This window comes from Cryptomeria japonica, chromosome 9 (genome assembly GCF_030272615.1).
Source record: "Cryptomeria japonica chromosome 9, Sugi_1.0, whole genome shotgun sequence".
Taxonomy (NCBI): Eukaryota; Viridiplantae; Streptophyta; class Pinopsida; order Cupressales; family Cupressaceae; genus Cryptomeria; species Cryptomeria japonica.
In genome coordinates, this window is record NC_081413.1 from 210,461,112 (window position 1) to 210,475,754 (window position 14,643).

Consider the following 14,643-nt stretch of genomic DNA (forward strand, 5'->3'; position numbering starts at 1 on the left):
ATCAAGGGTCAAATTGGAGGAGGTTGGAGGGAGGGACACTTGTCATCTCTGTGGTGACAAGTGTCAAGGAGCTTTTCTCACAAGAGGGAAAGTATCCAAGGGAGGAGACATGTGGCATAAGTGACATGTGTCTCAAGGGGAGAATATCCAACCCATAGGAGGTTAGGATAAGGAGGTTAGGATGAGGAGGTTAGGATAGGGTTAGCTAAACCCGAGATTAGATGGAATGGGTTAGGTTAAAGGGTGGTTAGGCTAGGTGGTTAGAAGTTAGGAGGCATGTGGGAAATTTGAATTTAAAAATTCAAATAATAGGAAAAGGCTAATTAACTTTCAACAACTCATAAATTGATTTGTTTTAATAGATTAGGAGATTAGAAGAAATGAATTTATTAAATAAATCCTTAGATTTATTAATAAGTAGGTGAATGGGGAATTTAATCAAATTGCGAATGAATTCAATTAAATTGGGAAGGGGGATTAATTAAATAATTGCTTATTTAATTAATTATTTTTAGACCATTTTTAGGTGTATACACTATAATAAATGCATACACTCTAAGCCACGTTAGGAATAACTACTACCAATCATTATGATATCCTCCCTCATATAAGCCTTATAATGGAGGGGACATGATTATCCAAACTACAGGTAACTATTTCATTAAAATTGAAGGTTTAAAGTAATCTCTTATCCACGAGTTGATCTCCTCTTAAAGGATCACTTTCCTTCTATAATTGATAAATGATTATTATGGTGATCATAAAACTATAGAACACCCAAAGAATATTTTTTTTTTACCAAAATACCATCCCATAGGAATTTACTAGTAATAAGACACAATAGTAAAGACCACCACATTATATAAATTTAACAATATGTTCTCATGCACACTCTATAAATGTATAGAGATGCTTTATTACAATAGATTATTACACTATTATTTTAGTAGACCAAGATTAATATTAACTACTTATAATACATCAACTCAAAAACATAATATTGCACTACCAAACATAAATAGAGATATAATAACATAAAATCTTTGTGGAAGATTTAGAAAAAAATTCTTCTTCTAAGATGGTGAAATCCTTGTTGCCATTTTACAAATGCTTGGTACGAATCTCATCAAAGTATTTATTTGACACAATGTCGATATTGTGGGATTGTTTCAATTGATATTATTCATAATATTGAGACTAAATTCATAATAGATTTATAGTGATGAATAAAGAAATATTTAAGATTCTAAAAAGTTTGGTTTTTTCTTTGTCCCAACCGTCATTGGATATTTTGGGTATTAGGTGACCTTTGAGGCATTATGTCAAACTGTTCATGTGACTTATCTAAGCTTACACATTTTGCATGCATGTCTACCTGAGCAATTGCACTACAACATCTTTGTCATGGATGTTTGTACCTTGCTCTAAAGTTCTCATTTTCATACAGGCTAGAAGAATGCTAGCAAAGGTTGTAGAGGGCAAAGGCTTCTAGCCGTTGCAGAGTCTGGCTTTATACTCACCAATCACATTTGGTTGGAAGTTTCTAAATCCATTTCAAACACATTTTGTGCATATCCTGCAATTCCATTAGACCGTGTTTCTTTGAGGCATCTGACCAAATAGTTCATGCACTTTGTCTATACTTCCATATTTTCCAAACATGTCAAACATAGCATTTCGAACCATAAGCATCTAATATTAACTTCCCCTACCTTTTGCTTTGATGGAATCCCATACTCTGTTCCAAAGCTCCCATTTTGACACAGGCAGAGAGTGCGTTGGCAAATAAAACTGACCGAAATGGAAATCTATTTGTTGCATTGACTGTATTGTGAGGACACTTATATCTTTCATTGACTGCAAAAAAGCAAGAAAGGACATGAGAATATCTCAGCGGGGAGGTATTCTATGACAGCTGCGAGGTAGATGAGGTTTCTTATGCCATTTGCTTTGTTCTATGCAGTCAAACACGAGAACACTATTTGAATTCAAATGATAACAACGATTGTGTTTTTAATGGAAACGGACGGGAAGGGACGTCAAGGGAAGGAATGGGCCCACAACACACCTAAGCAGTCAAAGCTTAGTGTGTTGTTTAAGGTTAGCCGATAGGTGTGAGAACTCTTAAATCTAATGGGCAATGTCCACATAATATAGCCTATCGACTAACTATGATGCAATTGATGCAGGTTGAGCACTTCATTTCAAAGTTAAAGTTCTTATGTAATGATTTGGATTAGTTTAAAGAAGAAGAATTTAGATTAGTTCTAGAATAAAAAGCATTAACAATATATAAAAAAATTTATAAAATTTTGAAATTCTATACAAATAATTGTCTAAATAGCAGTTTAAGAAAATAGTGAGAAGTAAATATTAGTAAAATTATTAAAATAAGAAATATATTTGATATGTATTTATCGAATATATAAATCGAGTTTTTAAATATAAATAAGAAATTTAAAATATTTTAATATCAATGTGCTAATAAATATACGCGCTCGCCAACCTTGAGCCGCCCTTTTGCATGCAAGTACGGCATTTCGTACCACACGCCGCTCGTGGACGTGTTGCCGAAACGAAAAAGCGCCATGCGCGACGCCTCCAGGTCGTACTCATTCAGCTTAAGGCTTTTCCGGATTCCGCTGATGACGCCGCGAGGTCCTGGGTGGACGCAAAAATGCTGGAACGCCAGCTTGAAGTTGGGAACATAGGCCTCCAACTTCATCTTCAACAGCGCAGCCAATTGTAGGCGTAGTACAGCTGCTCGCGCAACGGAAGGACATTGGGGCTGAGCTTGGCTAGGTTGATAGTCAAGGCCTTGGCAGCAATTGTGTGTAGAGAAGGGCGGAGACGGACCCCGTAGACGCCGTCATCGTCCTCCGTCACAGATATGCAACCGTAGGCCTCGTCGTCGGCGGCCGCGTTGGTCCGAATTGAATGGAGAAGCCGCAATTTGGCTCTCACGGCGTCTTTCGATTTGTTGGAGAGAAGCAAGCCTAGCCGCCAACTCGGAAGAGGGAGTTGGTGAGCATGAAGCTTCTGTCTTTGCCGGGGTAGTTTGCATTGACGGTTGTGTTCTCGGTGGAGAGGATGAGAGCGTACGAGTCCGGATTTACGAGCAACAGATCTTTGGCCATGTGCACCGCCAAAACGCCGGAAAGATTAAACGTCTTTACGTTTTCCTTCATCTTATAGTGGTTCGCAACAACGGACGCGTGCGAGGGCGCCGCCGTGAAAGTGGAGACCGTTACGATGAGTATATCGATGTCTTGCGGCGTGACACCCGTCCTGGCGAACAGCTCGTCCGCCATTGCGAAGAAGGTCTCCTCCATCTCCACACGCGCTTCCTCCAATGTCGTCACCATTTCTTCGTTGAAAACGAAGCGCGGCAGGGAAGTCTCTTCCCCCAGACCGGAGCGCAGAAATATTTTCCACTGGAATTTGGAATGTTCTGGAATGATAGGATCCGTCCTCGCCGAAAGGTAAATGCTCATCTCCGTGTTAACTTGGCGCTCCGCCGGCGGTTTGTAGCAGGTGAAGTTGACAAGATAACATTCTCGCCGCCCTCGTTTGCCGAGGATTTCAAGCAGCAGCCACCCCAGCGCCGCCGCCATAAATAGGTGCGCCAGCAGTGAGCTAATGCGGAGAAGCAGCAGTAACAAGCATACAAAACCAGCCCAAGGCTTCATATTGGCTTTCTGGTAAGAAGACGAATCCTGGTCGTCTTTAAGTACAAGAAGAGCTGGCTAAGTATTTACCGAACTCCGTACGATATAAATGCTAAATGGCCTCCGACTAGCTTATCGTTAAACGACCAAGTCTTCTTCTTAATAAAGACGTCAACGGCGGCTAGCGAGCAATCGCTTCTTGTAATAATTCTTACGGCGAAACTGGGGGGAATCTCAATCCATGCAATAAGTAGTTTGGTGAAATGTAGTGACATTTTGACTACAGAAATAAAACTAGCAATCGCACCTTGGTGTGCAATGGGTGTCAATTCAATATTTTTTTTTTAAGTTTTTGCAAACATTTGTGTAATACATGAGATCAATTGGTAGGTCTTGTGCAAAAATGATCTCAATGGAGAAGTCATAGCTTCAAATCAGCTATGTATCCACTTAGAGGGATCCAAATATGATTTGAATAAAACCTTGAATTAGGAAGATAATTAGGCTTCATTGCCAAAAAAACTAATGTTATGTTTGCAAGAGGGACATATATATAAAGGGAGAGATAGAAAGACAAAGTTAGAGATAGGAAGTGATATATAGAGAGATGAAGGGGGAGGAATAGATCTAGGTGTTTAGATAGATAGAGAGATAACAAGATAGACATAAAGGGAGGGATGGAAGAAGAACTATTGAGAGATGTAGATAGAGAGGCAAAGAGATATAGATATAGAGGTCTAGGAAGATGGAAAGGATGAGAGAGAGGGAGAGGTACAAATTGATAGAGAGAAGGAAGATTATGGTCTATTGTTTGCATAGATTTGTGTAGTTCATTAGGTGAATTGGTAGGCCATTTACTAAATGATGTTTTTTGTGTAAAATAGGTCTCAATGAATAAGTGATGGCTACATATTAGCTATGCGTCCACTTAGAAGGATCGAAACATGATAAAAATACATAGAGATATAGGTGTGGAAGAGATGGGGAAGGAGATAGAGATAGGGATATAGATGAAGATAGATGAAAACAGAGATAAAGATGAAGATGGAGAGTGATATGGAGAGGAGAGTGAGAGAGGAGAGAGAGGAGAGGAGAGAAGGATCCATATATATGAAAATAAATATATAGAGAGGGACAGAGAGCGAGAGATAGAAGAAATATGGAGAGAGTAGAGAGATACAAAGAAATATATATGTGGAAGTATAGGAAGAGGTAGGAAGAGGTAGAAGGAGAGAGGGAGGGATTTAGATGTATATATATAGACATAGAGGGATATACATAATAGAGATAGAGGGGGAAGAAGAAGATATAGTGAGAGAGGAAGAGGGAAACAAAGAGATAGAGAGAGGAGGAGGGAGACAATGAGAGGGGAGATGGGGAGATAGAAAGGTAAAGATATAAGATGTGTGTGTGTGTGTGTGTGTGTGTGTGTGAGAGAGAGAGAGAGAGAGAGAGAGAGAGAGAGAGAGAGAGATTGATTCTATAACTTTTAATTTAGATTTTGTAGTTTGAAATGTACTCTATTATATAAATTAAAATTCAAAATATAAATATTATACATTTATTAATATTTTAATAAGATAATAATTAAAATAAATGCAAAGTTAAAATATATAAAATTTCAAATACTAACAGAAATAATAAATATTAGACTTATTAAATTAATAAATAATAGAAAAATGTAAAAGTAATTTTTAAATTTATGATAACTGAAATATCGATATATATAAACTAAAGTAAAAATTTGAATAATTAAAGATTAAATTAATTCTAATAAAATTTAATTATTATTTGAATTAATTTTGTTTTTTTATGGAGGTCCAGCGAGCACAACAACCCAGCAAGGGCATGAAGCCACCAACCTAGCGAGGGCCTTCACAAAGTGTTTTTTGCCACCCGACACAGGGGCACGAGTGAGCCAAGGATTTAGGGGTATCCATTCCACCAAATTCTCCCGGGGCACGATCCCGACCTTATCCCTTATGATGTCGAAGCCTTGCACTCAACAAGACTTGATCCCTGGTGGGCTCATTTAGAGCCATTTAACTTCACCAGTAGACCAAGGGCCCATTGATAAACAATTAAAAAAATTCAATTTAAATATAAATTTAAAATTACAATAAAAAAAAAATGCAAAGTTAAAATATATTGAAATCTAAATATTAATAAAATAATAATTTTAAAAATTCATAGTTAATACTAAAAATATTAAATTATTCAATAATTGAAAATATATATTTTCATTGAAACATACTATCTACATATGTATTAAAAAAGTAAAGAATTTTCATTTAATATATATTAACATTAATTATTTATATAAATATATTATAATCATTAAAATAAATTTATAAAATAAATTAAAAATTTATTAAAAATAGTAATATAAAAAAAAATTGAATATATAATTGTTAGTCCCGCCTATACATAGGCGGAGACTAATGTTTTCGCTTAACTCATTTGTCTATTATTCCTTTTTCGAAAAGCACGGCAGCATAAAATAAATGAACTTTTTCTAATGTTTAGAATATGTGAATTTTAAAAATGTAATTTTAATCAATTTTTCTTTTTTTCTGATAAGTCCTCCTTATTTTGCCAGTAGGTTTTTCCATTTTTTATTAAATTTTGATGGAAAAGATGTTTTGACCAATGAAAAACGAGGAGAAAAAAATATCAAGCATTAGCTAATGTTTCATCTGGAAAGTTCTAGACAATGTTGTTTGAGCTTTAATATGTATAGTAATGCAATCATGGCGGGGAAAGTGAATACCTCAAATGCTGCAACAAATACTCTCACATGGAAGTATGAGTGATGCAGAATTTATTCATAGACAAGTTCATCTTGTGGTTTCTGAAGGAATTTTGACCATGGATCTATTTCCTTACCATTCTTTAGGGTTCCAGGTTTCAATCTAATGGTAAATAGGACAGAGCCAATCAGCTTGGTTGGATATACAAATTAAAATTTTTGAAGCTGCTACAAACAGAATCACATTTCTTATCACACAAATATAACAAAAGCTGCCCATTACAGACGTAGAGTGCAGAGTACACTGTTAAAGCTACAGGAGCGACAGCCCTAGAGCAAGTATAAATTACTGGCTAAAGATATAACAAATTCATTTCAGTAGGAGACCGTATAGTCTAGTAGAACATAAGCAAGTGTTTTTGCCTTTAATTTTTTTTTCTCAATTTTCATTTTTCTTTTGCCAATGCATGGTTGCAGGGTCAAATATTCCTGAATGCATGGATATTAAGAGAAATCATGATTTTTGCTATATCTTTGCAGGGTTTCAAGTGCAAAGCACGACAGGAATGTAGGTAGGGTGTCGTTACCTGTGAAGCCAAGTAGAGTCGATGTCTAGTAATTGCAATCCTACAACCACCATTCAACATACATATACAATACATATACATCATAATAATTAGACAAGTGATAGAGAATTGCAACGTCGTATCATACTTGTTATGAGTGATACGACACCGTCTCTACTCACAAAGACAATCACACAATATATCATCAAGATATTGCATAAAATCATGATCATGAAATAGGGTTAGTACCATCATAACATCATAAGTCGTATAAATCTCCAAACATGATGAGTCATATCAAATAACATAAATCCACATAGAGTAACTAGCATTATCAATGTCATCTAAGAAAGAAAATTAGAGTCATAAGTAACCATCTAAGTATCAACCATATGTCTAAATAAGTCTATCGATATGTAAATCCAAATGCAAGTCTAGGAGGTGTACTACAAATTTAGAAAAGAAACAACAACCCTATTCTAGAATTTTTTTCAGAATATGAAAGGGTTTTCCTAAAAAATCATCTTGAAAAATGGAAATTTTCCCCAAAACTCATGCACGCGTAGAAGATCCAGAAAACATGCCATTCAAGAAAACTCTCATTAAATTTAATTAAAAATTCTCATAAATTAAAAATCAATTAATTTGTTTTAACATAAAAATATGACTGAATAAATTAATAAATAAAGCTTTTTAATTTCTTTATTTAAACAAAGTATTTTTATTGATGAATTTATTTATAACTATAATATTAATTTATTAATCAAAAGGCAAGGTGTTAATTTGACTCCTTGAACATCTTTATACAAACAAACATAAACAACAATTATTAATTACTCGAAGTAAAAATAAATAATTAAATTAAACTCAATTATAATCAACACTTAATAAAATAATTAATAATTAAATTAACCATCACATTAAAACATAAAACCCAGCTTAACACACATAGATACATACCACAAACCAAAAATATCGGATTATTGCTTAAGTGGCGAACCGATAAGGCTAACATTTGACAATTGACAATGCTCTAAACTAAGCAAGGATAAGGGAACATTGATGGGCCTTATGTTCAACATAAACAAACATAAAAACCCACATAAAAATAATGAGCAACTAGCATAAACCTGACATTACCATAGAAAACCTATAATATAAGCTTCACAAGCAAATAGTATAACTTCGGCTGCTACAACGTAGGATAGAACATCAAAACCCATAAAAATAGTAATTCTTCATCCTAAGAAAATGAAGAAGTTGAGAAAGTACAACTTTTGAGATCCCAAGAGCACCGGTATGCAAAAATACCTATCACAAGAGAAGATTGGAGATAGAACACAAAAAGGGCCCTGAAAAAGAGATTATCATTCAGAGAGGGAATGAAAAATAAAGTTACAATACAATCCTTATGACAGGAGAATGAGAAACCCTAAAGAAACCCTAAAGGGATAAAGAGTATTTAATAATTAGAATAATTATTAAATACTTACAATATTAATAAATGCCTAAGTTTATCTTAAGCGTAGAGTACAATAGACTAATAATTAAATAAATAATTATTAGCTAATACAAGATAACTCTAACACCCCCCCTTATGATGAACTTAGGGAGTAGCTAAAAACACTAAATGTAGGAAAGCAAAATGCAACTATAAGAAGAAGGCAAATTTGGGACCCGACAACAAGTCCTGATGAGGTATCCAATCACAACCAACTCTCTATCAAACAGAGAAATAGAGAAAACCACATGGGGAAAAACTCTACTCCAAAAAGAGATGGAGAAAGCATGCAAAAAGAAACATGAAGGAAGGCCTCAATGAGACCCCCGAAAGACAACTTCCTTCACCCCAAGCATAGAGCACAACTGAAGATAGCGTGGAGATGCAAAAGGTTTAGTGAAGATGTCAGCAACCTGCTCCTCTATAGGAATGTACTCCAAGATGAGAAAGCCATCCTGAATCAATTGTCTAATGAAGTGCATGTGAAGCTCAATGTGTTTAGACCTCTAGTCCTCCACTGGGTTGCGGGAAAGGTTAATGGCACTCTAATTGTCACACCAAAGAATAGTGGGACTATCAGGAGGGAACCCAAACTTAGTCATCAAGTATCGAAGCCATAAAACCTCCCAACTAGCTAACACCGTTGCTCGGTACTCAACCTCTGTAGATCATAATGTAATAGAAGAATGCTTCTTGCAAGACCATGTGATAGGACCAAAACCAAGGCAAAAAACAAAGCGAGAAGTAGACTTTCGATCTTGAGTATCACCAACCCAATCTAAGTCAGTGAAGCCAACAATGTGAAGGGATCTTGAAGTATAGTGAATACCAAACTATGTAGTGCCCTGAATGTACCTCAAAATACGTTTGGTTGCTTGCCAATGGCTCTCATGAGGATCATGGGAGAACCGAGAGACAAGACCAACCGCAAAAGAAAGATCTAGGTGGGTATGGGTTAGGTACAACACACTACCAACCAACTGCCTATATAAGGTCGAATCCACACAAGGTGTAGAACAAGTTGTAGACAAAACAACACCTGACTGAAATGGTGTGGGTGCAGGCTTGCAAGGAAGCATGTCAAATCTGTGAAGCATATCAAGAGCATACTTCTACTGAAGTATGGAAATCTCATCGGAAGACTGAATAACCTGTAGGCCCAAAAAATAGTGCAGAAGGCCAAGATTTGTCATCTCAAACTACCCCATCAAGGCTCACTAAGTATCCTGAATCAAGGAGGATGAGCTACCGGTAATGACAAGATCATCAATATAGAGCACAAGAATAACTATATCATCCCCCTGACATTGAATGTAGATTGTAGGATTAGAATGACAACGTGTAAAGAGTGTAGAAAGCAAGAAAGAGTCCATCTTCTCATACCAGGCCTGAGGAGCCTATTTGAGACCATATAATGAACGTCAAAGTCAGCAAACCAAAGAGGAATCTTGCACAAATCCCTGAGGCTACTCCATATAGATCTCCTCATGAATGTCTCCATGCAAGAAAGCACTCTTCACATCCATCTGAAAAATTATCCATCCCCATGAAGCTGCCAGAGAAAGTACAAAGCAAATAGAATTCATCTTGGCGACAAGAGAAAAGGTCTTAGAGTAATCAATACCCTCCACCTGACAAAACCCTTTCGCAACAAGACGAGCCTTATACTTATTAATAGAACCATCTGCAACATACTTGGTATGATACACCCACTTGCACCGAACCAACTTTCTTCCCTTTGAAAGAGTAGAAAGATCCCAAGTATGATTCTTATTCAAAGAAGAATACTCCTCATCCATGGCCCTATCCCACTCTGGGTGACCTTTTGCCTTTGAAAATTCCTAAGGATCATCGGAAATGGCATGACTCAGAAGACTAGAACTAGATGTCTATGCACAAGTATGACGAGTGTCAGTAGGATCACCTCCCATAGAACCAACAACATCAACTATAAACCGGGCCCACTTGGGCAAAGGCTGAGCAGTGGGCGGAGGTGGTGGTGATGGTGGTGGGGAAGGTGGACCATAATTTGCATCATCCTAAAGGAAGAAGTAATCCTCAAAAGATGAAGAGGGAGGAGGAGATAGTAAGGGAGAACTTGTTGATGGAGATTCCATCTCAGGAAGGTGCTCATCAAATTGGACATCCTGCCTAAACAAGACCTCTTGAGAATCTGGATCAAACAACCTATATGCCTTAACATCCTCACAGTAACCAACAAAAATGAGTGGTTGACTCTTTCTCTCCATGGCTTTCCTCTGAGCATCTAGAATAAATACCCAAGCCTCACTACCAAAAACTCAAAATGAAGAAACATCAGGCTTGCAATGGGACCAAGCCTCTTCAGGAGTCAACTAGCACAATTCCTTGTGAGGCATCTGATTCTAAATATAAGTGGCACAATTAACTGCCTCATCCCAAAAGGTAGGCTTCTTAGAACATGATTAAAGAATGTAATTAGCCATCTCCCATAGGGTTCTATTCTTTCTCTCAGCAATACCATTCTGCCGAGGGGTGTGAGGAACTGATAACTGATGCTGCAAACTATGCTCTGTGCAGAAATCTATTAAAGCCTAATTCACATATTCTCTCCCATTATCTGTGTGTATCCTCTTTACAAAAAGACCATACTGCTTCTCTACAAATGTCTTAAAAACTCAAAATGAATCAAAGACATTAAACTTGTACTTAAGAAAGTACACCCATGTGCGTCTGGAGAAGTCATCAATGAAAGTGAGCACATACTTAGACCCTGAAAAAGATGGAGTCAAAAATGACATAAGATCATTGTGGATCAAATCCAAGGGTGCCTTAGCATGGGTGGCTCTGCCTGTAGGAAAAGGATCACGGTGATGCTTGCCAATTGAACAACCTCGACATACACCATCAGTATAGGATATATAAGGGAGCCCAATAAAAAGTGCCTATGTGCTCATCTACTGTAAGTATCTGTAGTTGACATGGCCAAAACGCTCATGCCACAATCTGCTCACTGAACTTGCATGTGTTATAAGAGAAACAACTGAACCATCTAGACTCTCAAAGCTATCAAATGCATATAACCGTGAATCAGGATCAACACGACTAGTAGCCACAACCAAATCATGATCATGGAGCTCTCGAATAACCACACCATGTGGTGAGATTTCAACCGTTTTACCAGAGCCAAAATGATAAATCTGATAAACAGAGAGGAGGTTCATAGAAATGTCAGGAACCAAAAGAACATCCTGAAAACAACCACCTATCAATGGAATAGAACCTGGACCTAAAACTGAAAGTTGTGCTGAGTCACCAACTGCAATCTATAAAGTATTACTGTGAGAAAGTGAGGTAACAAGCTGCGGTGAGTGTGTCATGTGGTGAGAAGCCCCGAAATCAATATTCCAAGTGGATGTAGAAGGAATAGCTCATGCAGAAAGAGCATGTCCTTTCCCAGTAGAAGAGGAAGATGGAGGCTGAGGAGGAGATATATGATACTACTGCTCACTGCCAGCTGAATCCTTCTTAGGCTTTAGTTTTGGCTTCTTGTTCTCTCTAGATGTTTGAGCAACCAATGCTTTCGGCTTTGGTCCTATGAGAGTGTCCAACCAAGAGAGGTGAGCCTGCTCACGAGTCAAGCGATCATAAAACACATCAAAATTAGGCATGGTGATGCGTGTACCCAATGAATCCATGGTAGAATACAAGGTAGAAGCAAACATCTGATAGGGACCTTGAAGGTTAGAGAGAATCAAGTAGATACACTCTGGGTCTGTCTTTTTTTTACCACAACTATGTAGGATAGATCTCGTGGTTTTGAACTTGTTCAGAAAGTTCTCAATGTGAGGAAAAAACTCAAGTAAATCTGTAATGCTCTGAACTCATTGGCAGTACCAAAGAGTGTTTCAAATTTAGACCACATAGCCTAACGAGTGAGTAAACCATCAAGGTGAAAAAGAAAGTTGTTTGAAACATGTAAGGAGATGACACCCATAGCCTCATCCATCTTATTCCAGTGCAGAAGAATCTCAAAAGGACATTGCAACAACGGCTGATCCACATCCAAACAGGACCACAATCACCTTGATCTAAGAAGCCTTGTCATACGATCTTTCTAGAGGTGCTAGTTTTGGGATGTAAGAAGCTCAACTAAAGAATCTGCCATGTGTAATTGTACCTGAACCTAGACCTGCTCTTGAGTTTTTTAATTAAGTGATCTTTCAGACTAGACAAAAGAAGCAAAAGGGGTTTTTTATTTTTTTTGAGTTTAGGTGTTCTGATTTTCTGAACTAAGTTATAGAAAATAGCAATAAATAACACCCCCCATAATATGTAAAACAAAAAACTAGTACAATCTGATAGCCAGAAAAGAAGACAAGAGGAAAGAAAATGCGTCAGACACAATATTGTGTACCTGGTGATTGTTCTGGAACAAATAACTCCAAATCGGAGAAGATCACTCCATGACCTTTCTGACACCTATTCGTTTTCCGAAAACGAAGTCTGTTTGCCCAAGATATGGCTTCTGAAGTGTAGAAAAGAGCATTGACTTGGATGGAAAAAAATAGGCACTAGATGAAAAAACTAGAAAATCTCAGCGCCACATTTGAGTAGACCTCGAAAAGATTTTTCCGATGCCTATTCATTTTTGAAAATCCGACTCAGTTTGCCCAAGTTATGGAAAAACAACCAATACTCTATCGAAAACCCTTCAAGGAAAAAAGGAAAAAAGGGCCCCCCTACTAGTGGCAGGGAGGTGGCATGCTCGCTGGGCGGTGGCTGAGATCAAGCGACGGCTGAGAGGCGGCTTCTAGTGGGGAAGGCAACAATCTGGAAGGGAGAGTGGGGGCGGCGTGGGCTGGTCTTTCCGGGCGACAGTGGGCAGCTGGCAGTGGGCAGGCACAGCGGGCACTGGCAGCAGGCATCGGCGGTAGCGGCTGTCGGTGAACAAACCACTACGACTATCGGTGAGCAAACCATTGCGGCTAGCGGTGAACAAACTGCTACAGCTAGCGGGCGGTGGGCGACTGCCTACCATGGTGGTCTTGGAGACCGTCTATCGCTCCATAGACCATCACGTGATGGTGCAGCTTTGGCAAGCCATTAAACTACCAAAAAATGATTTTTAGAATTTTTTTTTATTTTTGCCTCAGAAAACGTGCTTGCAAAGGGAAAACTCTACTTTTTTTCCCAAAGCTAAATTTGTCTAAACTGGACAAATTTTATATAAAAACAAGCAGCAGTAGATGTAAGCTCTAGTACCATGAAGAAGTTGAGAAAGTACAACTTCTGAGATCCCAAGAGCATCTGTATGCAAGAATACCTGTCACAAGAGAAGATTGGAGACATAACACAAAAAAGACTCTGAAAATGAGATTATCTTCAGAGAGGGAATGAAAAATAAAGTTACAATACAATCCTTATGACAGGAGAATGAGAAACCCTAAAGATATGCAAACCTAAAGAAACCTTAAAGGGAGAAAGAGTATTTAATAATTAGAATAATTATTAAATACCTACAATATTAATAAATGCCTAAGTTTAGCTTAAGTGTAGAGTATAATAGGCTAATAATTAAATAAATAATTATTAGCTAATAAAAGATAAATCTAACAAAAAACATTACTAAATCATATTGATTATAATCCATTGAACTACATTCATCCCTAATCAATCGAACAAACTGAAAACAAAAGTAATCGAAAATCATAGAAATTTATTCAGATTATTGAATGAATCCATGCATGTGAATCCGCAAGATGGATTCATTCGATAATCTGAATACAAATAGATTATCACTTGAAATCCATAACCTGTAATGCAGAAATAATTTCATTCTCGAAAAAAAACAATGGTAATTGAAACCCTACCTCAAAATTGCATCTAGAAAAATAAAGAAGATCCAAGAAGCACAAAATCCAAATGACTGACAAGAAGATTCAAGAAGCACCAAATTCCCTTCCATTTGAAAAATGGAAAATTTCTTTAAAAATTATTACTACCATTTATTAATTCCCATTATTAATTTTCATTATATTTATTTATTTATTGAATTTTATTATATTTATTTAATGACTTAATCATTTTATCTATTAAATAATAACTTAATTTATTAATTATTCCTACTTACATTTTAATTTAATTAATCAAACATTAAAATAGATTTGTTAATTAATT

The 14,643-nt window shown here is 36.9% G+C and overlaps 1 protein-coding gene across 1 annotated transcript; it reads right to left on the reverse strand.

Moving 5' to 3' along the window:
• Positions 1-2,727: 2,727 nt before the first annotated feature.
• On the reverse strand, positions 2,728-3,689 carry LOC131044562 (3-ketoacyl-CoA synthase 1-like). The gene is made up of 2 exons (XM_057977915.1): positions 3,050-3,689; positions 2,728-2,996 (listed from the first exon to the last, which is right to left on the reverse strand). Exons 1-2 carry the CDS (start codon positions 3,687-3,689, stop codon positions 2,728-2,730), a joined length of 909 nt encoding a protein of 302 aa, XP_057833898.1.
• Positions 3,690-14,643: the final 10,954 nt, after the last annotated feature.

Coding starts and splice junctions, on each gene's coding strand:
- LOC131044562 (XM_057977915.1), bottom strand. CDS start 3,689: ATGAAGCCTTGGGCTGGTTTTGTATGCTTGTTACTGCTGCTTCTCCGC. Junction 2,997..3,049: donor CGTCAATGCAAACTACCCCG/GCAAAGACAGAA, acceptor GTTGGCGGCTAG/GCTTGCTTCTCTCCAACAAA.